We start from the raw sequence: 22,660 nt of genomic DNA, 5'->3' as shown, positions 1-22,660 counted from the left end.
CATCACAGGGAGAAGCTGCACTATGGGGAAGAGAGCTCAGTAACTGGGGGACTTTACATTGAATCTCAGGTCACAGCAGAGAACAAAGCCATCTGGGCTCCTTCCAGGGAGGAAACATGTGGACCCGCACTAGCCAGAGGAGAAATCACACATCCCTGGGGTCAAACATTGGTTTCTTGGCAAGCTTCTCTACCGCAGCTAAAGTACTCTGGGATCCTAGATAAGCTTGAAAGGCAGTCTAGGACACAAAGACTGAAATTTCTAGGCAGCTAGTAGTTGACACCTAGTGCTAGGCTGGGCTTAGGGCCAGTGAACTAGGGTGGCATGTGACCTAAGAGAGACACCAGCTTGCATGGTTAACCAAGTACTTGCACCATCCCTGCCCCAACCCCAGGCAGTGAAGTTCATAGCAATCAAAGTTACTCCTTCCTTCTGCTTAAGGAAAGGAGAGAAAAGAGTAAAGAGAACTTTGACTTGCACCTTGGATACCAGCTCAGCCACAGTAGGATAGGGCACCAGGCAGAGTCAAGAGGCCTCATTCCAGGCCTTAGCTTTCAGATGATAGTTCACTTCTAGAAATACCCTGGACCAAAAGGGAACCCACTGCCTTGAAGGTAAGGACCCAGTTCTGGTAGGATTCATCACCTGCAGATTAAAGAACCCTTGGGCCCTGAATAACCAGGAGTGATACCCAAGGGAATATACCATGGGTCTTGGGCTCTGAGACTTGCTAGCTTCAGGGGTGACCCAGCATATTCCCAGCTATGGTACCTACAGTGAAATATTGCTAATGTTTCAGAAAAGCAGAGGGAAAAGTAAAGGGAATTTTGTCTTGCATCCTAGGTACTAGCTTGGATACACGGGGGCAGAGCAATAAGCTGGCTCTCGGGGTCCCAAAGTCCAGGCTTAGGCTCTTGGACAGCATTTCTGGACCTGCTCTGGGACGGAGGGGAGCTCACTGCCCTGAAGAGTGAGTCACAGGCCTGGCAGCATTCACCACAAGCTGACTGAAGAGCGCCTAGGCTCTCAGTAAGTATCAGTGGTGGCCTGGAGGAACTGCCTATTGATAGTAGGAGTGGCCACAGGGAGAAGCACCTCTGCTGGTAGAAAGTAAAGGAAAGGTTAGTAAAGACTTTGTATTGTGGCTTGAGTGCAGGCATAACCACAGTAGAATAGAATATCAGGTAAATTGCTAAACTGTTTAACTCTAATCCCTGGCTCCCAGGTAGCACCTTTGCACATTACAGGAGCCTGTGGGAACTCATGGCCCTGAAGGGAAGGAACTTGGGCAAGACCCAATGCTGTGCAAGTTTCAGGTCTAAATCAGTGCAGTCCCAGTGGTGTTGGCCACAGACTTACTTGCATCACCACACCCCCAGTTCCAGGTGGCTCAGCAAAGAGAGATAGATTCTGTTTATATGAGAGAAAGAAAGGAAAAAGAACAAGAGCCTCCAGTTGGTAATCCAGATAGTTCTTCCACATCTTATATAAGACCACCAAAATGGTATCTCTATGAGTCAGCAAAAGACACAGAGTTATTAGGGTTAAGGTCCAAGTCCTTTCAAATACCTGGAAAGCTTTCCCAAGAAGAATAGTCACAAACAAGCCCACACTGTGAACACTATAATAAATACCTAACTCTTCAATGCTAATACGCTGCAGAACATCAACAAGCATAAACACCATCCATGAAACCATGACCTCACCAATGAACTAAATAAAGCACCACTAACAAATCCTGGATAAACAGAGACATATGACAACTCGGACAGACAATTCAAAATCACTGTTTTGAGGAAACTCAAAGAAATTAAAGACAATACAGAGAAGAAATTCAGAATTCTATCAGATAAATTTAACAAAAAGATTTTTTTTTAAATTTTTTTAAATCAAGCAGAATAATTCTGGGAGGTGGAGGTGGAGGTGGAGGTTACAGTGAGCCGAGATCCTACCATTGCACTGCAGCCTGGGTGACAGAGCCAGACCCAGTCTCAAAACAAACGAACAAACAAGCAAACAAACTCCTGTGTGTGTGTGTGTGTGTGTGCGTGTGTGTGTGTGTGTGTGTGTGTGTGAGAGAGAGAGAGAGAGAGAGAGAAATTCTAGAACTGAAAAATGCAAATGACATGCTAAAGAATGCATCAGAGTCTCTTAATAGTAGAAGTGATCAAGAAGGAAGTAATGAGCTTGAAGACAGGCTATTTGAAAATACATAGAGGAGAAACAAAAAGAATAATAAACAATGAGCCATGCCTACAAAATCAGAAAACAGCTTCAAAGAGGCAAATCTACAAGATAATAGCTTTAAAGAAGAAGTAGATAAAAAGAGAGGGGTAGAAAGTTTATTCAAAACAATAATCAGATAATTTCCCAAATCTTAAGATATCAAATTCAAGTAAAAGAAGGTTACAGAACAGCAAGCAGATTTAACCCAAAGACTACCTCTAGGCATTTAATAATCTAAAGGTCAAGAATAAAGAAAGGATCCTAAAAGCAGCAAGAGAAAAGAAACAAATAACATACAATGGTGCTCCAAAAAGTCTGGCAGCAGACTTTTCAGTGGGAATCTTACAGGGAACAAGAGCAGCATGATATATTTAAAGTGCTGAAAGAAAAACACTTTTACTCCATAATAGTATACCCAGAAAAAATATCCTTTAAGCATAAAGGAGATTTAAAGACTTTCCCAGTCAAACAAAAGCTAAAGGATACCATCAACATCAGACCTGTCCTAAAAGAAATGCTAAAGGGAGCTCTACAATCTGAAAGACAAGGATGTTCATGGGCAAGAAGAAACCATCTGAAGATACAAATCTCACTTGTAATAGTAAGCACACAGAAAAACACAGACTAATATAACACTGCAATTGGAGTGTATAAACATACCAAGTAGAAAGGCTAATGAACCAATCAATAATAACTACAGAAACTTTTCCAGACATAGATAGTACAAAAAGATAAAAACAACAGCAAGTTTAAAATTGGGGACATAAATTTACAGTGTAGAGTTTTTATTAGGGTACTTTTTGTGTGTTTGTCTCTTTATGCAATCAGTGTAAAGTGAAGTTGCCATCAGCTTTAAATAACAGGTTATAAGATTGTATTGGCAAGCCTTGTAATAATGCCAAATTGAAATAAATACAATGGGTAAACAAAATATAAAAAGACATTAAATCATACCACCAGAGAAAATCACGTTCACTAAAAGGAAGACAAGGAAGGAAAAAAGGAAGATAAGTCCACAGAGCAACCAGAACGCAAGTAACAAAATGGCAGGAGTAAGTCTCTACTTATCAATAATAACATTATATGTAAATGGACTAAACTCTCCAATCAAAAGAAATAAAGTGGCTGAATGAATTAAAAAACAAGACCTAATGATCTGTTGCTTATAAGAAACACACTTCACATATAAAGATACAAACAGACTGAAGATAAAGGGATGAAAAAAGATATTCCAGGTCAGTGTAAACAAAACAGAGCAGAAGTAGCCACATTTAATCAAACAAAACAAATTTCTAGAAAAAAAAACTGTAAGAAGAGACAAAGAAGGTCATTATATAGTGATAAAGGGGTCAATCCAGCAAGAGGATATAATGATTGTAAATAAATATGCACTGTATTAGTCTATTTTTACACTGCTATAAAGAACTAACCAAGACTAGGTAATTTATAAAGGAAAGAGATTTAATTGACTCACAGATCCACATTGTTGGGAGGCCTCAGGAAACTTACAATCATGTCAAAGGGGAAACTGGTGCCTTCTTCACAAGTTGGCAGAAAAGAGAAGAGCAAAGGAGGAATTTCCAAACACTTATAAAACCATAAAATCTCATGAGAACTCACTCACTATTATGAGAGCAACATGGAAGAAACTGCCCCCCAGTGATCCAATCGCTTCCCTCCCTTGACACATGGGGATTACAATTCAAATGAGATTTCTGTGGGAACACAGAGCCAAACCATATCATGCACCCAACACTGGAGCAACCAAATATATAAGGAAAATATTATGAGAACTAAAGAGAGAGAGAGACTACAATAGAATAACATGGACATCAAAACATACCACTTTCAGCATGGGACAGATCTCATAGACAAAAAAAAAGAAACAGCAGACTTCATCTGCACTACAAAACAAGTGGACCTAACAAATATTTAAAGAACATTTCACCCAATGGCTGCAGAATACACATTCTTCTCCTCAGCACATGGATCATTCTCAAGGACAGATCATATGTTAAGTCACAAAACAAGTCCTAAAACATTCAAAAAACCTGAAATATCAAGCATCTTCTATGACCACAATGAAAAATGACTACAAATCAATAATAAGGGAAACATTAGGCCACACACAATGGCTCACACCTGTTAAATCCCAGCACTTCAGGAGGCCCAGGCTGGCAGATCATGAGGTAAGCGGTTCGAGACCAGCCTGGCCAATATGGTGAAACCCTGTCTCTACTTAAAAAATAATATTAATAATACAAAAACTAGCCAGGTATGGTGGCATGCACCTGTAGTCCCAGCTACTCAGGAGGCGGAGGCAGAAGAATTGCTTGAACCCAGGAGGCAGAAGTTGCAGTAAGCCGAGATCCTGCTACTGCACTCCAGCCTGGACAACAGAGTGAGACTCCATCTCAAAAAAATAAATAAATAAGAGTAATATTAAAAACTATAGAAACACTGAAATCAAACAATATGTTCCTGAATCACCAGGAACACAACATACTAAAACATCTAGGATACAGTGAAAGCACTATTAAGAAGGAAATTTATGACTGGGTGCAGTGGCTTAGGCCTGTAATCCCAGCACTTTGGGAGGCCGAGGCAGGCAGGTCACAACGTCAGGAGATCAAGGCCATCCTGGCTATCATGGTGAAACCCCATCTCTACTAAAAATACAAAAATTAGTCAGGTATGGTGGCACATGCCTATAGTCCCAGCTACTGTGGAGTCTGAGGCAGGAAAATCACTTGGAACCCAGGAGGAAAAGGTTGCAGCAGTGAGCCAAGACTGTGCCACTGCACTCCAGCCTGGGGGAAAGAGCAAGACTCCATCTCAGAGGAAAAAAAAAAAAAAAAGGAGGTTATACCTATAAATGCCAGCATCAAAAAAAGAAAATAACCTAATAATGCATCTTAAAGAACTAGAAAAGAGCAAATTGAACTCAAAATTAGAAGAAAGAATAAAGTTCAGAGCAGAAAAAATGAATTTGAAATTAAGAAAGTACAAAGGATCAATGAAAGAAAAAGTTGGTTTCTTGAAAATATAAACAAAATTGACAAACTTTTAGTGAGAAGAAAAAGAAATATCCAAATAAATAAAATCAGATATAAAAAAGGAGACATTATAACTGATACTGCAGAAATTCAAAGGATCATTAGTGGCTACTATGAACAACTATATGCCAATAGTTGGAAAATCTGGAAGAAATGGATCAGTTCCTAGATACATAAACCTACCAAGACTGAACCACTAAGAAATCTAAAACCCGAACAGATGAATAACAAGTGACAAGAGTGAAGCCTTAATAGAACATCTGCCAGTAAAGAAAAGCCTGGGGTCAGATGGCTTCACTAAATTCTACCAAACATTTTAAGAACACCAATCCTATTCTAAGTATTCCAAAAAACAGACAGGAGGGAAGAATTCCACATTCATTCTACAAGGCCAATATTACCAAAACCAAAAACATAGATATATAAAAAAAGAAAACTACAGGCCAATATCACTAATGAACATTAACGCAAAAATCCTCAACAAAATACTAGCAAACTGAATTTAAAAATACCTTAAAAAGATCATTCATCATGATAAAGTAGGATTTATCGCATGGATGCAAGAATGATTCAATATATGCAAATCAATCATTGTGAGACATCATATTCACAGAATGAAGGATAAAAAAGATATGATCATTTCAGTTGATGCTAAAAAAGCATTTGATAAAGTGCAACATTCCTTCACGATAAAAACTCTCAAAAAAAAAAAAAAAAAACTGTCCCAACCCTGATACAAATGGAATATGCCTTAACATAATAAGCCTTATATGACAGACCCACAACCAGTATCATACTGAATGGAGAAAACTGAAAGCATTTAAATTGGAAAGGAGTAAGTCAAATTATCTTTATTTGCAGCTTGTATGATCTTATTTTTAGAAAAACCCAGAGTCCACCAAAAAACTATTAGAACTGATAAACAAATTCAATAAAGTTGCAGTATACAAAAATCAACATACAAAAATGAGTAGTGGCTGGGCACAATGGCTCATGCCTGTAATCCTAGCACCTTGAGAAGATAAGGAAGTCAACCGCTTGGGCCCAGGAGTTCAAGACCAGCTGGGCAACATGGTAAAACCCTGTCTCTATAAAAAATACAAAAATTAGCTGGGCATGGTGGCACATGCCTGTAATACCAGCTACTCAGGATACTGAGGTGGGCAGACTGATTGAGCCCAGGAGTTCAAGGCTACAGTGAGCTATGACTGTGTCACTCCACCCTAGCCCAGGTGACAGAGTGAGATCCTGTCTCAACCAATCAATTAATAACAGTAACATATCTATATGCCAACAATGAACAATCTGAACATGAATTCAAAAAAGTAATTCCCATTACAATAGCCACATTTAAAATTAAATACCTAGGAATAAATTTAACAAAAGAAGTGAAAGATATATGTAATAAAAATTATAAATCACTGATAAAAGAAATTGAAGAGAATACCAAAAAATGGAGGGACATTCCATGTTTATGGATTGGAAAATCAACACTGTTAAAATATCCATACTACACAAAGCAATCTACAGATTCAATGCAATCTCTACCAAAATACTAATGACATTCTTCAAGGAAATCCAATAAATAATCCTAAAATTTATGTGGAATCACAAAAGACTGAAAATAACCAAAGCTATCCTGAGCAAAAAGAATAAAATTGGAGGAATCAGATTATCTGACTTCAAATTATACTACTGAGTTATAGTAACCAAAACAGCATGGTATTGGCATAAAACCAGACATATAAACCAATGGAACAGAAAGAGAACCCAGAAACAAATCCACATAGCTACAGGAAATGAATTTTCAGCAAATGTGCCAAGAACATACATTGGGAGAAAGACAGTCTCTTCAATAAATGGCACTGGGAAAATAAGTTATCCGTATGTGGAAGAATAAACCTTGATCCTTACCTCACACCTTATGCAAAAATCAAATCAAAATGGATTAAAGACTTAAATCTAAGACTTCAAACTATGAAACCACTACAAAAAAGACTGAGGAAACTCTCCAGGACATTGGTCTAGGCAAAAGAATTTCTTTAGTAATACCTCATAGTTGCAAGCAACCAAAGCAAAAAGGGATAGTTGGGATCACATCAAGTTAAAAAGCTACTGCACAGAAAAGAGAACAGTCAACAGAGTGAAGAGACAACCCAGAGAATGGGAGAAAATATTTGCATTTGCAAACTACCCATGTGACCAGGGATTAATAACCAGAATATATAAGAAAATCAAACAACTCTATAGGAAAAAAAAAAATCTAGTAATCCAATTTAAAAATAGACAAAAGATTTGAATAGACACTTCTCAAAATAAGATGTATAAATGGCAAACAGGCATATGAAAAGGTGTTCAGGCTGGGCACTATGGCTCATGCCTGTAATCCCAGAACTCTGGGAAGCCAAGACGAGCAAATCACTTGAGGCCAGGAGTTCGAGACCAGCCTGGCCAACATGGCAAAATCCCATTTCTACTAGAAATACAAAAATTAGCTGGGTGTGGTGGCACAGGCCTGTAATCCCAGCTCCTCAGGTGGCTGAGCCATGAGAATTCCTTGAACCAGGGAGGTGGAGATTGCAGTGAGCCAAGATCGCATCACTGCACTCCAGTGTGGGTGACAGAGTGAGGCTCTGTCTCAAAAAAAAAAAAGAAAAGAGAAAAGAAAAGAAAAAGAAAAGAAAAGAAAAGAAAAGAAAAGAAAAGAAGAAAGAAAGACAGAAAGAAAGAAGGAAAAGATGTTAAAGGACCGGTCACTGTGACTCATGCCTGTAATCCCAGCACTTCGGGAGGCCTAGGCAGGTGGATCACCTTAGGTCAGGAGTTCGAGACCAGCCTGATCAACATGGTGAAACCCCATTTCTACTAAAAATACAAAAATTAGCCAGGTGTGGTGGCACAGACCTGTAATCCAAACTACTTGGGTGGCTGACCCATGAGAATCGCCTGAACTAGGGCAGTGAGCCAAGATCACATCACTGCACTTCAGCCTGGGTGACAGAGCAAGACTCTGTCTCCAAAAACAAAACAAAACAACATCACTGATCATCAGAGAAATGCAAATCAAAACTACAATGAGATATCATCTCACTCCAGTTAAAATGGCTTGTATCCAAAAGTCAGGTAATAACAAGTCCTGTCGAGGATGTGGAGAAAAAGGAAATCTCATCACTATTGGTGGAGTGTAAATTAGTAAAAACCATGATGGAGAACAGTCTGGAGGTCCCTCAGAAAACTGAAATAGAGCTACCATATGATTCGGTAATCCCACTGGATTGCTGGAAATCAGTATATTTAAGAGACATCTGTACTCCCACGTGTGATGCAGCACTGTTCACAACAGCTAAGATTTGGATGCAATCTATACGTCCAGCAAAAGATGAATGGATAAAAGAAAATGTGGTACTTACACACAAGGGTGTACTATTCAGCCATACAAAGGAATGAGATCCTTTCATGTGCAACAACATGAATGAAAATGGAGATCATTGTGTTAAGTGAAATAAGCTATGCACAGAAAGACAAACAGTGCATGTTCTCACTTATTTGTGGGATCTAAAAAATCAAAACAATTCCAGTCATAGAGAGAGAGAGTAGAAGGATGGTTACCAGAGGCTAGGAAGGGTGGTAAGGGTATCACAGGGAGGTGGAGATGATCAACAGGTATAAAAAAAAATCAGAATAAATGAATAAGATCTAATATTTGATAGCACAACAGGAGACAATAGTCAATGATAATTTAATTGTGCATTTTAAAACAACTAAAAGGGTATATCTGGATTGTTTGTAACCCAAAAAATAAATACGTGAAGAGATGGATATCCAATATTCCATGAGGTGATTGTTATGCACTGCAAGCCTGTACAAAGTATCTCACGTACTACATAAATATACAGACCTACAATGTATTCATAAATATTAAAAATAAAATAATTTTTAAAAAAGACATGATTTCACTGAAAAGAATTAACTAAAATAGCTTTGTGAATTCTATGTCAAAACTCATGTTTAAAAATGGAAGCCATCAACCTCTTAATATGTTCTTAATTTATTAGCCTCCTATTCTTTCAGACAATAATTTTCCTCTAGTTAAAAAATATTTGTTTTTTCTGTAATTTTTATTTTGCTAAATTTTTATACAATACTGCAACAAATAGCCATGTGTACCCATCTTTAAATATTATTTTTATTCCTAACATATATTCACAAAAATAGGATTACTTGGTAAATAGGCATTTGCATGTTTATGGGTGTCAATGTAATTATCTTAATAGTTTCAACCATATTGCTTTCCCATAAGACCAAAAATGTATATTCTGCTAGCAATACAAAAGAACAGCATTGCCCATTTCATCTTCCATATTCCCTTCAGCAGTACAGTATATTATCATTCTTTTTACAATCTAAGAATGGAAAATTGATAGATCATAATTTCTCTAATTTCCATTTTCTTGGATATTTGTGTAAGTATCCTTTTCATGTTTACTGGTCACTTTAGGTTCTTTTGTCAATTTCTAATTCATATCATCTGAGTTTCTGTCTATTGGGTGTTTTTCTTCTAAGAATTTCGAGTACAGCCGAGCACGGGACTCAAGCCTGTAATCCCAGCACTTTGGGAGGCTGAGGTGGGTAGATCACTTGAGGTCAGGAGTTCACGTCCAGCCTGGCCAACACAGTGAAACCCCCATCTCCGTTAAAAATATAAAAATTAGCCAGGCGTGGTGGCACGCACCTGTTTTCCCAGCTACTCAGGAGGCTGAGGCAGGAGAATCACTTGAATTGAGGTTGCAGTGAGCCTAGATCATACCACTGCACTCCAGCCTGGGCAATAGAGTGAGACAACCTCTCAAAAAAATGAAAGAATCACGAGTACAGTGAACATATTAATCATTTGTCAGTCACATATATTATGTTTTTCCAAGTTGTTGATGGTATCTTTCCACTACTTAATGTTATATATAATAATAGATGTCTACTTTTATATTTCTACTTTCAAGAGCCTACATTTTGGTTACCAAATTCTCACATATGCCCAAGTTCTACTTTTACAGTTTTCCAAATACGTTTCTAAAGTATTTACCATGTCATCTTCCTCCCTATTGCTGATTTCATCTGGAAGATTTTTAATATATGCTGTCTTTATAGTAGTGTTTTAATATCTGGAGACTCAAGTACATCTTCATGACTTTTTCACAAATTTTAGGATCTCATAAAAGCATTTATTTTCCAACATTAACTAAATATTTAAATGTCCAAATATAATATTTGCACATCTTAAATTTGTTATAAAGGATATTTAAATGCCAAATCAACACTACAGTTATTTTAATGGTGTGCTTAACTAATGGATACTGCATTGACTTTACATATTAACTTGAGAAAAACAAGCATTTTGTGACATAAAATTTTCTCTCTTTGGCTTGAAAAGATCCTATGGTATCTTTTTTCCAGTTGGAAAACTGGAAAAATACAAGTAATGTTGTCACATTAATAGCTTCCTGCCAATGTTAATTTTCTGATTTTGATAACTGTACCAGATTAAGACATGTGCTTAGGAAATTCCCACTGAAAAATTTCAAGGTAGAAGGTAATCGAGGGAATCCTGACTTTAATTTACTCTCAAATTCAGAAAAACAAAGCAAAAAGAGAAAGAGAACAAATGTTGTAAAAATTTAACAATCACTAGACCTGGGAGAATGGTGAATAGAGGGAGTTCTTGCTTTATTCTTAAAACTTTCCTGAAAGTCTCAAGTTATTTCAAACAGAAGTCTGATTTGCTCTCATACACACACACACACACACACACACACACACACACACCCCCCCAAGGACCCAAGATAGACTATCCATCCAGAATGGAATTAGTTTATATTTTATCATATTTTTTTAAATAAGATTTTGCAGCTTCATTCCAAAGAGCACGTATACTTTTCTTGCAGAATTTGGCCCCAAAACATTGTTTTTGTCATATCTGTGAATACACTGTATTTCTGATTTTCATTCTTAGCTGGTTACTGTCAAAAGAAAACCTATTAATTTTTTGCGTAACTATCTGATATCTAACAATCCTAATACCCTCAACAAATTCTCTTATTAATTCTAGTAGAAAAATGTTCAAGATCCAGGTACACCTCAGGACACAGGAATTAGATTTTCCTAGACCACAGAATTAGAAATTTGAAAGTAATCTTATTTCTTTCTTTTCTAGCATTTATATTAGCTATATCTTACACTTGTAAGAACATCAAAAAATATGTTAACAACAGTGTAGTAGGTATCACCCATTTTTCCTGAAAAAAGATGACTTTAACCATTTAAAATGATGTTTAATAGTCTTTACCATATTTGTATTGTTTTCTTATATAAATCTTTTTCTTGAAGTTTTAATAGGACTGGCTGCTAAAAACATGATATGCTTTGTTTTTATATGTACTGATATCTTCATTTTTTTCTATTTTAAATTTGTTGATATAACTTATTTTACAGGTAGATATCCTAAAATAAACCATTTTATAATTCCAGTAAAAATTTTCAGTCATCATACTATATAATTCTTTATATTGATGAATTATATTATTCGAAGTTATAGTTTAAATTTTGTACTTATATTCTTAAGTGAAATTGGTCTTCTAGAGTTTTATTTTTCTAGAATAATTTTCAGGTTTGCTGGTTGTATAAAATTCACTTGGAAGGTTTTTCATCTTTTCTAGTGTACCAGAAAAAATGTCAGCAACATATGAGTTTATCTGTTCTTGATATGTTAGAAGCCATACAGTGCTTTTTAATATTCTTCCAATTCTATAGCAAATGTACTGTTTGTCAAATTGTTTAGTTCAGCTTAGGTGAATCTGGGTCATTTCTATAGCTACAAAACCATTAATTTCTTCTGGGAATTTGTATTTCTTATACATGTTCAGGCACAACTATTGAGATAAGCAAAGGTCCTGGGATAGGTCTATTACTTAGTCCTCTCCTATGAGAATCCAAGGAGAGAGGCGTATGCTCCCTCATTTTCTCAGCTACAAATACTATTATGCTCTCAAACTCTAAGGGTAGAGAAATTTCACACCTGTGTGTTCAGTTCCTCTCTAGAAACCTGGACAATCTTACCTTTGCAATACAGATTTTTATTTCTGGCTAACTAGATCTGTTTTGCACAGAGAGGGCCAACCTACACACCAGTTTTCTTTATTGGAAAACTATCAGAGCCAAGACGCAGCTCTGATTATTAAAATTAGGTCAGCCAAGCAAGAGGCTTCTCTTATCAAGCTTCTCTGGTAGCTCAACTGCAATTGAGACAAGAGGGCTACAGAGACAATAATATCTTCCCAGAACCCCCATGACTCTCCCATAAACCTAAATTTTAATTTTTTGATAATATTAAATTTTTTCTTTCTTTGGACCTGTCATTTTACCTGGACAATTTCCCATGATTATCATTAAAAAACAGTAAGTTCCTCACACCAACCACATGTGTAACCTACCTCAAATTCTGCATGTCTGTGAATATCTTCTGCTCTCTGCCTGCTCAGGATAAATTCAGCTTCATTTGCCACTCTTACTAGATGATCCTTCATTGTCTGGCTAAGCAACCTGTAAGAAATGAATGTTATCAGAAAAATATACTTAACTCTTCTCTTTGGACATCATATACAATGAGGTAGCATTATTTCACACTAAATGATTGAGGAATGTAACAGCAAAAGGTTATCATTCTGACAATAGCAGATTAGCTTCTATCAGACTAGCCATTTAACAAAAGCAATTAAAACTGCTGGATTAAAGTTGCGTTTTAATCTTTAAAATGCACTGGAAAGTTACCAAGGCAGCCAAAATTAACTACTAATGATCACAGAGAAGAAAGCACACAAGACATTCAGTGTGACTTCTTTTTACATTAAAGCATTTGCTATTCACAAGTGAGAAGAGAGAAGCTACACAGAGTTGTCACAAGTCTCACAACGGTAAATAGAAAAAAAATGAGGTTTGCAGTCTTTCAAGGTGGAAAAGTCCTGGTACACTACCCAAGAATTACAGCAGGAACTGGGTGAACCCCAGAAACCTGGAAACAGACCAGCCAGCCAGGCCTCAAAACACTGAAACAGACCTTCAGAGAACACTTGGTGATTGGTATGTAGATTAACTGACAGCCAAAAAGCTAAGCAAAGCTTTCAAGATAAGGAGAAAAAAAATCAGAAATACCAATGCAGGAGGGCCATGGTAAAATCCCAGATTTTCAGAGAACCTCAGGAGGGCTAAACATTAGGAGAAGAAAAACAAAAAAGGGCAAACTCTCACAAGAACTAAAAAAAAAAAAAAAAAAAAATCCAGCTTCGAATGGATCAGTTCAGACCCTAAATTAATACAATCAACTCTTAGTCTAACTGCTAATTAGAAACCAAAAGGAAGTTCTTTCTAGAGGGAGATAATATCACAGAGACTGAAATTTACCCTTGCAATTTTAAAAAACAATTTTCAGCATTCAGTCACCAACTAACAGACACAAGAGACAATATCAAATGAATGAAAACTAAATAGAAACTGGCTTACATCTGGACATTAAAATAAATGTAGTTATGTTTAGAACTAATTGCACAATAGAGAATACCAGTAAAGAATGAAAACTGCAGAAGTACTGAGCACAACAAAATAAATAAATATAAAAACAGATTTACTGGGTTACTAAGCTCAGCCAAAAAAGAAAAAATTAACTGAAAGATAGGTCAGTGACAACTAGACTGAAATACAGTAGGAAAAATGAATGAAAGGGGAGAGATTCAAGATGGCCAAACAGGAACAGCTCTGGAGTGCAGTTACAATGCAAAGGTTGAGTGAACACCACAATTCTAAACAAATTTTTACTGATCACAGACCAGAAGATTTCTGGGCTGAAAAGCGCCACAAGTTTCCAGCATGGCTATTTTGGTCTGTGGTGCGGGTCTCCACAAAAAAACTCACACAATTCCAAGTGGCCATTTCAACAGGCGCCTGGAACACCTGGGATACAGGGCCACCCATTCAACTGAAAAAAAGGGGGCTGAAACAGAGAGCCAGGTGATCTGGCTCATTGAGTCCTACTCCCAACAAAGACAAGCAATCTGAAACGCTCTAGATTGAGAGTTTGGCACCAAGCACAGCTGGACCCGGGACGGTCCAGCTCAGTGAGGGAAAGGGCATCAGCCACTACCCAAGCAGTCTGCCATTACAGAGGCAGTCCACTATTACTAAGGCAGTTCTCTGTAAACAAAACCACAAGGAAGTTCACACAGCAGCTGGGCATAGCCCACAGGAGCTCAGCAAGGTCTCTGGCTGGCAGACTAACTAGACTACCACCTTGCTGGACAGGACATCCCTGAAAAAAGACAGCAGCATGTCATGAACTTAAAAATAAAGCCCCACCTTCTCAGTTCAGAGCACCTGGGAAAAAAGGCTGTTATAAGTTCCTCTGAAGCAGAGGGACTTAAACATGTGTGCCCAGAAGCTCTGAACAAAACAACGGAGCTCACGGCTCAGCACTTAAGCTCCTGTAAGGTACAGATTGTCACCTCAAGCAGACTCCCTGATCCCTATATATACAAAGAGACATCTCATAAAGGTGACATCTGGCGGGTACCCTTCTGGGATGAAGATAACAGAAGAAACTGGCAGCAACCCTTACTGTTCTACAGCTGCCACAGGTGATCCCCAGGCAAGCAGGATATGGAGTGGACCTCCAGCGCTCCTACAGCAGAGGGGCCTCACTCTTAGAAGGAAAACTAAAAAAGAAAGAAGTAACTTCAACATCAACAAAAAGGACATCCACTCAGAGACCTGATCTGAAAACCACCAACTACAAAGACCACAGGTAGAAAAATATACAAAGATGGGAAGAAACCAGAGCAAAAAGGATGAACACACCAAAAACCAAAACGCCTCTCCTCCTTCAAGGGATCATAACTCCTCAGCAGCAAGGGAACAAAGCTGGATAAAGAATGAGTCTGATAAACTGACAGAAACAGGCTTCAGACGGTGGGTAATAACAAACTTCTCTGAGCTAAAAGAACATGTTCTAACCCAATGCAAAGAAACTAAGAACCCTGAAAAAACGTTACACGAAATGCTAACGAGAATAAACAGCTTAGAGAAGAATATAAATGCCATGATGCAGCTGAAAAACACAAGATAATTTTGTGAAGCACACATAAGTTTCAATAGCTGAATCAACCAAGCCGAAGAAAGGACATCAGAGATTGAAGATCAACTCAATGAAATAAAATGAGAAGGCAAGATTAGAGAAAAAAGAGTGAAAAGAAATGAACAAAGCCTCCAAGATAAATGGGATTATGAGAAAAGACCTAACCTGCGTTTGATAGGTATACCTGAATGTGACGGAGAGAATGAATCCAAGCAGGAAAACACTGTTCGCGATACTATGTAGGAGAACTTCCCCAACCTAGCAAGTCAGACCAACATTCAAGTCCAGGAAATACAGAGAACACCACAAAGATATTCCTCAAGAAGAACAACCCCAAGTCACATAATCGTCAGATTCACCAGAGTTGAAAAGAATGAAAAAATGCTAAGGGCAGCCAGAGAGAAAGTTCGGGTTACCTACAAAGGGAAGCCCATCAGAATCACAGAGGATCTCTCGGCAGAAATCCTACAAGCCAGAAGAGAGTGGGGGCCAACATTCAACATCCTTAAAGAAAAGAACTTTCTACCTAGAATTTCATATCCAGCCAAAATAAGCTTCATAAGCGAAGGAGAAATAAAATTCTTTATCAACAAGCAATTGCTGAGAGATTTCATCATCATCAGGCCTGCCTTACAAGAGCTCCTGAAAGAAACACTAAACATAGAAAGGAACAATCAGCACCAGCCACTCCAAAAACATACCAAACAGAAAAGACCATCAACGCAATAAAGAAATTGCATTAACTAACAGACAAAACAGCCAGCTAGCATCAATATGGCAGGATCAAATTCACACAGAACAATATTAGCCCTAAATGTAAATGGGCTAAATGCCCCAATCAAAAGACACAGACTAGCAAATTGGACAAAAAGCCAAAACCCATCGGTGTGCTGTATCCAGGAAACCCATCTCACATGCAAGGACACACAAAGGCTAAAAATAAAGGGATAGAGGAAAATTGACCAAGCAAATGGAGAGCAAAAAAAACCAGGAGTTGCAATCCTAGTCTCTGATAAAATAAACTTTAAACGAACAAAAATCAAAAGAGACAAAGAAGGGCATTACATAATGGTAAAAGGATCAATGCAACAAAAAGAGCTATCGATCCTAAATATATACACACCCAATACAGGAGCACACAGATACATAAAGCAAGTTCTTAATGACCTATAAAGAGATTTAGACTCCCACACCGTAATAGTGGGAGACTTTAACACTCCACTGTCAATATTAGACAAATCAATGAGACAGAAAATTAACAAGTATATCCAGGACTTGAACTCAGATCTGGACCAAGCAAACCTAATAGACATCTACAGAACTCTCCACCTCAAATCCACAGAAAATACATTCTTCTCAACATCACGTCGCACCTACTCTAAAATTGACCACATAATTGGAAGTAAATCACACCTCGGCATATGCAAAATAATGGAAATCACAACAAACAGTCTCTCAGACCACAGTGCAATCAAATCAGAACTCAGGATTAAGAAACTAACTCAGAACCACACAGCTTCATGGAACCTGAGCAACTGGCTCTGGAACATTGACTGGATAAACAATGAAATGAAGGCAGAAATAGAGATGTTCTTCAAAACCAATGAGAATGAATACACTATGTACTGGAATCTCTGAGACACATTTAAAGCAGTGTCTAGAGGAAAATTTATAGCAATAAATGCCCACATGAGAAGCAAGGAAAGATCTAAAATCCACACCCTATCATTAAAATTGAAAGAGCTAGAGGAGCAAGATAAAAAAAATTCAAAACCTAGCAGAAGACAAGAAATAACTAAGATCAGAGCAGAACTGAAGAAGATAGAGACAAAAAAAAAATCCTTCAAAGAAATCAATAAATCCAGAAGCTGGTTTTTTGAAAAGATCAACAAAATAGACCACTAGCCAGGTTAATAAAAAAAGAAAAGAGCGAAGAATCAAATAGATGCAATTAAGAACAATAAAGGGGATATCACCACAGATTCCACAGAACTACAAACTACCATCAGAGATTACTACAAACAACTCTATGCACATAAACCAGTAAACCTGGAAAAAATGGAGAAATTCCTGGATACTTGCACCCTCCCAATACTAAACCAGGAAGAAGTTGAAACCCTGAATACACCAATAACAAGGGCTGAAGTTGAGGCAGCAATTAACAGCCTACCAACCAAAAAAAGTCCAGGTCCAGATAAGTTCACAACTGAATTCTACCAGATGTACAAAGAGGACCTGGTACCACTCCTTCTGAAACTATTCCAAACAACCCAAAAAAGAGGGAATCCTTCCCAAATCATTTTATGAGACCAATATCATCCTGATACCAAAACCCGGCAGAGACTAAATAAAAAAGGAAAACTTCTGGCCAATATCCATGATGAACACAGATGCAAAAATCTTCAATAAAATACTGGCAAACCGAAAGCAACAGCACATCACAAAGCGTATCCATCACAATCAAGTAGGCTTCATTCTGGGGATGCAAGGCTGGTTCATCATATGCAAGTCTATAAACATATTCCACCACATAAACAGAACCAAAGACAAAAACCACATGACCATCTCGATAGATGCAGAGAAGGCCTTCAACAAACCATAACAGGCCTTTATGCTAAAAACTCTCAATAAACTAGGTATTGAGGCAACATATCTCAAAATAATAACAGCTATTCACGACAAACCCACAACCAATATCATACTGAATGGGCAAAAACTGGAAGCATTCCCTTTGAAATCTGGCACTAGACAAGGATGCCCTCTCTCACCACTCCTATTCAATATAGTATTGGAAGTTCTAGCCAGAGCAATCAGGCAAGAAAAGAAATAAAGGGTATTCAATTAGGAAAGGAGGAAGTTAAATTGTCTCTGTTTGCAGAAAACATGATTTTATATTTAGAAGACCCCATCATCTCAGCCCAAAATCTCCTGAAACTGATAAGCAACTTCAGCAAAGTCTCAGGATACAAAATCAATATGCAGAAATCACAAGCATTCCTATACACCAATAACAGACTAAAAGAGAATAAAATCAAGAGCGAACTCCCATTCACAGTTTCTACAAAGAGAATAAAATACCTTGGAATACAACTAACAAAGGATGTAAAGGACCTCTTCAAGGAGAACTATGAACCACTGCTTAAGGAAATAAGAGGACAAAAACAGATGGAAATACATTCCATGCTCATGGTTAGGAAGAATCAATATTGTGAAAATGGCCATACTGCCCAAAGTAAGTTATAGTTTCAATGCTATCCCCATCAAACTATCTATGACCCTCTTCACAGAACTGGAAAAAATCACCTTCAACTTCATATGGAGTCAAAAGAGAGCCCGCATAGCCAAGACAAACCTAAGCAAAAAGAACAAAGCTGGAGGCATCATGCTACCTGACTTCAAACTATACTACAAGGCTACAGTAATCAAAACAGTATGGTACTGGTACCAAAACAGAGATATAGCTCAATGGAAGAGAACAGAGACCTTGGAGGCAAAGCCACACATCTAAAACCATCTGATCTTTGACAAATCTGACAAATACAAGCAATGGGGAAAGGATTCCATGTTTAACAAACATGGTGTTAGGATAACTGGCTAGCTATGTGCAGAAAGCAGAAGCTGGACCACTTCCTGACACCTTACACTAAAATTAACTCCAGATAGAATTAACTCCAGATGGATTAAAGACTTAAACATAAGACCTAACACCATAAAAACCCTAGAAGAAAACCTAGGCAAAACCATTCAGAACATAGGCATAGGCAAGGGCTTCATGACTAACACACCAAAAGCATTGGCAACAAAAGCCAAAATAGACAAATGGGATCTAACTAAACTCCAGAGCTCCTGTACAGCAAAAGAAACAATCATTAGAATGAACTGGCAACCAACAAAATGGGAAAAAATTTTTGCAATCTACCCATCTGACAAAGGGCTAACATCCAGAATCTACAAAGAACGAAAACAGATTTACAAGGAAAAAAACAAACCCATTCAAAAGTGGGTGAAGGACATGAACAGACACTTTTCAAAAGATAACATATATGAGGCCAACAAACATATGAAGAAATGCTCATCATCACTGGTCATTAGAGAAACGCAAATCAAAACCACACTGAGATACCATCTCACAACAGTTAGAATGGCGATCATTAAAAAATCTGGAGACAACACATGCTGGAGAGGATGTGGAGAAATAGGAACACTTTTACACTGTTGGTGGGAGTGTAAATTAGTTCAACCATTGTGGAAGACAATGTGGCAATTCCTCAAGGACCTAGAAATAGAAATTCCATTTGACCCAGCAATCCCATTACTGGGTATATGTCCAAAGGATTATAAATCGTTCTAAGATAAAGACACATGAACACGTATGTTTACTGCAGTGCTGTTTACAATAGCAAAGACCTGGAACCAACCCAAATAGCCATCGATGATAGACCAGACAAGAAAAATGTGGCACATATACACCGTCGAATACTATGCAGTCATAAAATACAATGAGTTCATGTCCTTTGTAGGGGCATGGATGAATCTGGAAACCATCATTCTCAGCAAACAGACACAAGAACAGGAAATCAAACACAGCATGTTCTCACTCATAGGTGGGTGTTGAACAATGAGAACACATGCACACAGGGAGGGAGCATCACACACTGGGTCTGCTGGGGGGGACTAGGGAAGGGACAGTGGAGGGTGGGGAGGTTGGGGAGGGATAACATGGGGAGAAATGCCACATATAGGTGGCGGGGATGGAGGCAGCAAACCACATTGCCACGAATGTACGTATGCAACCATCCTGCATGATCTGCACATTCTGCACATGTACCGCAGAATCTAAAGTACAATTATATATATATATATGTATAATATATATATATTATACATATATATGTATATAATTATTTTAGTTTTATTTTATATACATATCATACATATATATGTATAATATATATTATACATATATATAAAATAAAACTAAAATAATTTATTTTAAAAAAAGAAAAATGAATGAAAATTGAACAAAATAAATAAGAGACATACAGGACACAGTAAAAGGGTCTAATATAAATGTATCTGTAGTATAAGAAAGAGTAGAAACATAATTAGAAAAAAGCAATATTTGAAGAGATAATGGCCAAGATTTTTCAAAACTAGGGAAAAAAACACTGAGCCATATGTTGATGGAGTGCTACAAAACCCAAGTAGGGTTTTTAAGGATACTCCACTTAGTTATGCAATAGTAAAACTATTAAAGAAAAAAATCATAATAGCAGACAAGGGGAGAGGGTCAAGTAAAAGAACACCTTCTTGCCTTCAAAAGAGCAACAATAAGCCTAATGGAAGCCATATAAGAATGCAATGGTCTCTTTAAAATACTCAACAAAAATACTACCTAAAAGGCCAGGCCAGCCGCCGACACCTATAATCCCAGCATTTTGGGTGGCCCAAGCAAGAGAATCACATGAGGCCAGTAGTTCAAGACCAGCCTTGGAAATGTGGTGAGATTCCATCTCTACCCCCCAAAAAATTCTTAAATTAGCTAGGCCTGGTAGTACATGCCTGTGGTCTCAGCTACTCAGGAAACTAAGGCAGATGGTTCACCGGAGCCAATGAGTTTCAAGTTATATTGAGCTATCATCACACTACAGCACTCAAGGCTGAACAACAGAGAGAGATCCTGTCTCAAAAGAAACACATCAACCACGTAAGAATTCTATCCTCTTCAAAACCAGCCTCGCTAACATGGTGAAACCTTGCCTCTTCTAAAAGTACAAAAATTAGCCAGGCATGATGGTGGGTACCTGTAATCCCAGCTACTCAGGAGGCTGAGGCAGAAGAATGGCTTGAACAACTCTGTCTCAAAACATAATAATAATAAAACAATTCACAAAAAAATGTTACTCAAGGAGAGGCTTAGAATTTGTGGCTTATATATATACCATTTTAATAGGGGGAAAATTAAGTAATGAAGGGCACATTTGGGAAAGTAAATGATTATGCAAACAGGAGTGGGCCCTTAGGAGAATAGTTAAGTGATATTATAGTTTTTTGATAATGTCTAGATAATTTCTTATCCTGGTGCTAACTTCTCATCTTTATTGATAATTGTTAATCTTCGTTGGTTGCAAAACTCCTTGGGAAGGGATTGATGAAAACTGAATTCTTTTGGGAGCCTCTCCTTTTGAGCGGATAAAGGAAGTTCAGAAAAAGACTCTTTTTTTTTTTTTTTCACAGTGCTATATTCTGGACCTTTCTCTGTTGTTACTGAAGGAAGCCACCGCACCCGGCCGAATTCTGATACACTTATTTATGACTAAATATATGTCTTTTTTTCTTGCTAATCTGTGTTTGTCTGTTTAATTCACAGGTCTCCAAACAACAAATCTAAGGAAAGCTTTTTCTTACCACAAAAAGCAAAATAAGAACATCTCATGACAAATAAAATAGGGGGAATTTGTCACCAGTCAACCAACATTCTTTACAAGGATGAAAAATAATGTAAGACTGATGCAAGTCCAGGAAAAAAATTGGAGCAATGAAAATGACAAACATGTGGTAAATCTAAAAGAATACTGGCTGGGCACGGTCGCTCACACCTGTAATCCCAGCATTTTTGGAGGCCAAAGTGGGTGAATCACTAAGTCAGTAGTTCAGCACTAGCTTGGAGATGATGAAACCCCATCTCTACTAAAAATACAAAAATGAGCCGGGTGTGGTGGTGAGCACCTGTAATCCTGGCTACTCGGGAGGCTAAGGCAGGAGAATCGCTTGAACCCAGGAGGCAGAGATTGCAGTGAGCTGAGATTGTGACACTGTACTCCAGCCTGGGCAACACAGCAAGACTCTGTCTCCAAAAAAAAAAAAAACCTGAATATTTACAGTAATTGTATAACTTCTAGAATTCAAAAATATTGCAATTTAAAATACATAACCACAGCATACAAGGCAAGAGAAACCAAGTGAATTAGTGTTGTAAGTGTCCTGTATTGTATACAGATTGGTAAAAGAATCAGTTTATGTAAAGATGTTAATTGTAATATTCATATTATAATCTCTAGGTAACCACTAAACGTAAAGGTATTTAAATATATATACAACCAATAAGCTAATGTGAAAAAAATTCAGCAACAAATACCTAGCTCAAAAGAAGGAAAAAAAAAAAAAAAGAAACACAAGATGTGGGGCAAATATAAAGGACATA

At 37.6% G+C, this 22,660-nt stretch overlaps 1 protein-coding gene across 5 annotated transcripts in view; it reads right to left on the bottom strand.

Moving 5' to 3' along the window:
• Positions 1-22,660, bottom strand: part of LRBA (LPS responsive beige-like anchor protein) — a 726,864-nt gene that overhangs the window by 451,534 nt on the left and 252,670 nt on the right. For 4 of the 5 annotated variants that reach the window (XM_032246531.1, XM_032246532.1, XM_032246533.1 and 1 more), the window contains one exon: positions 12,767-12,875. In XM_032246531.1, coding sequence (XP_032102422.1) covers positions 12,767-12,875 — 109 coding nt within the window. Of the gene's footprint in view, positions 1-12,766; positions 12,876-22,185; positions 22,222-22,660 lie in introns of those variants that run through there. The other variant, XM_032246535.1, reaches the window with a different exon arrangement.

Source organism: Sapajus apella, unplaced genomic scaffold (genome assembly GCF_009761245.1).
Source record: "Sapajus apella isolate SASKATOON/1434 unplaced genomic scaffold, GSC_monkey_1.0 scaffold61, whole genome shotgun sequence".
In the NCBI taxonomy this organism is placed as follows: domain Eukaryota; kingdom Metazoa; phylum Chordata; class Mammalia; order Primates; family Cebidae; genus Sapajus; species Sapajus apella.
This window is presented reverse-complemented; position numbering and strand designations above follow the sequence as displayed.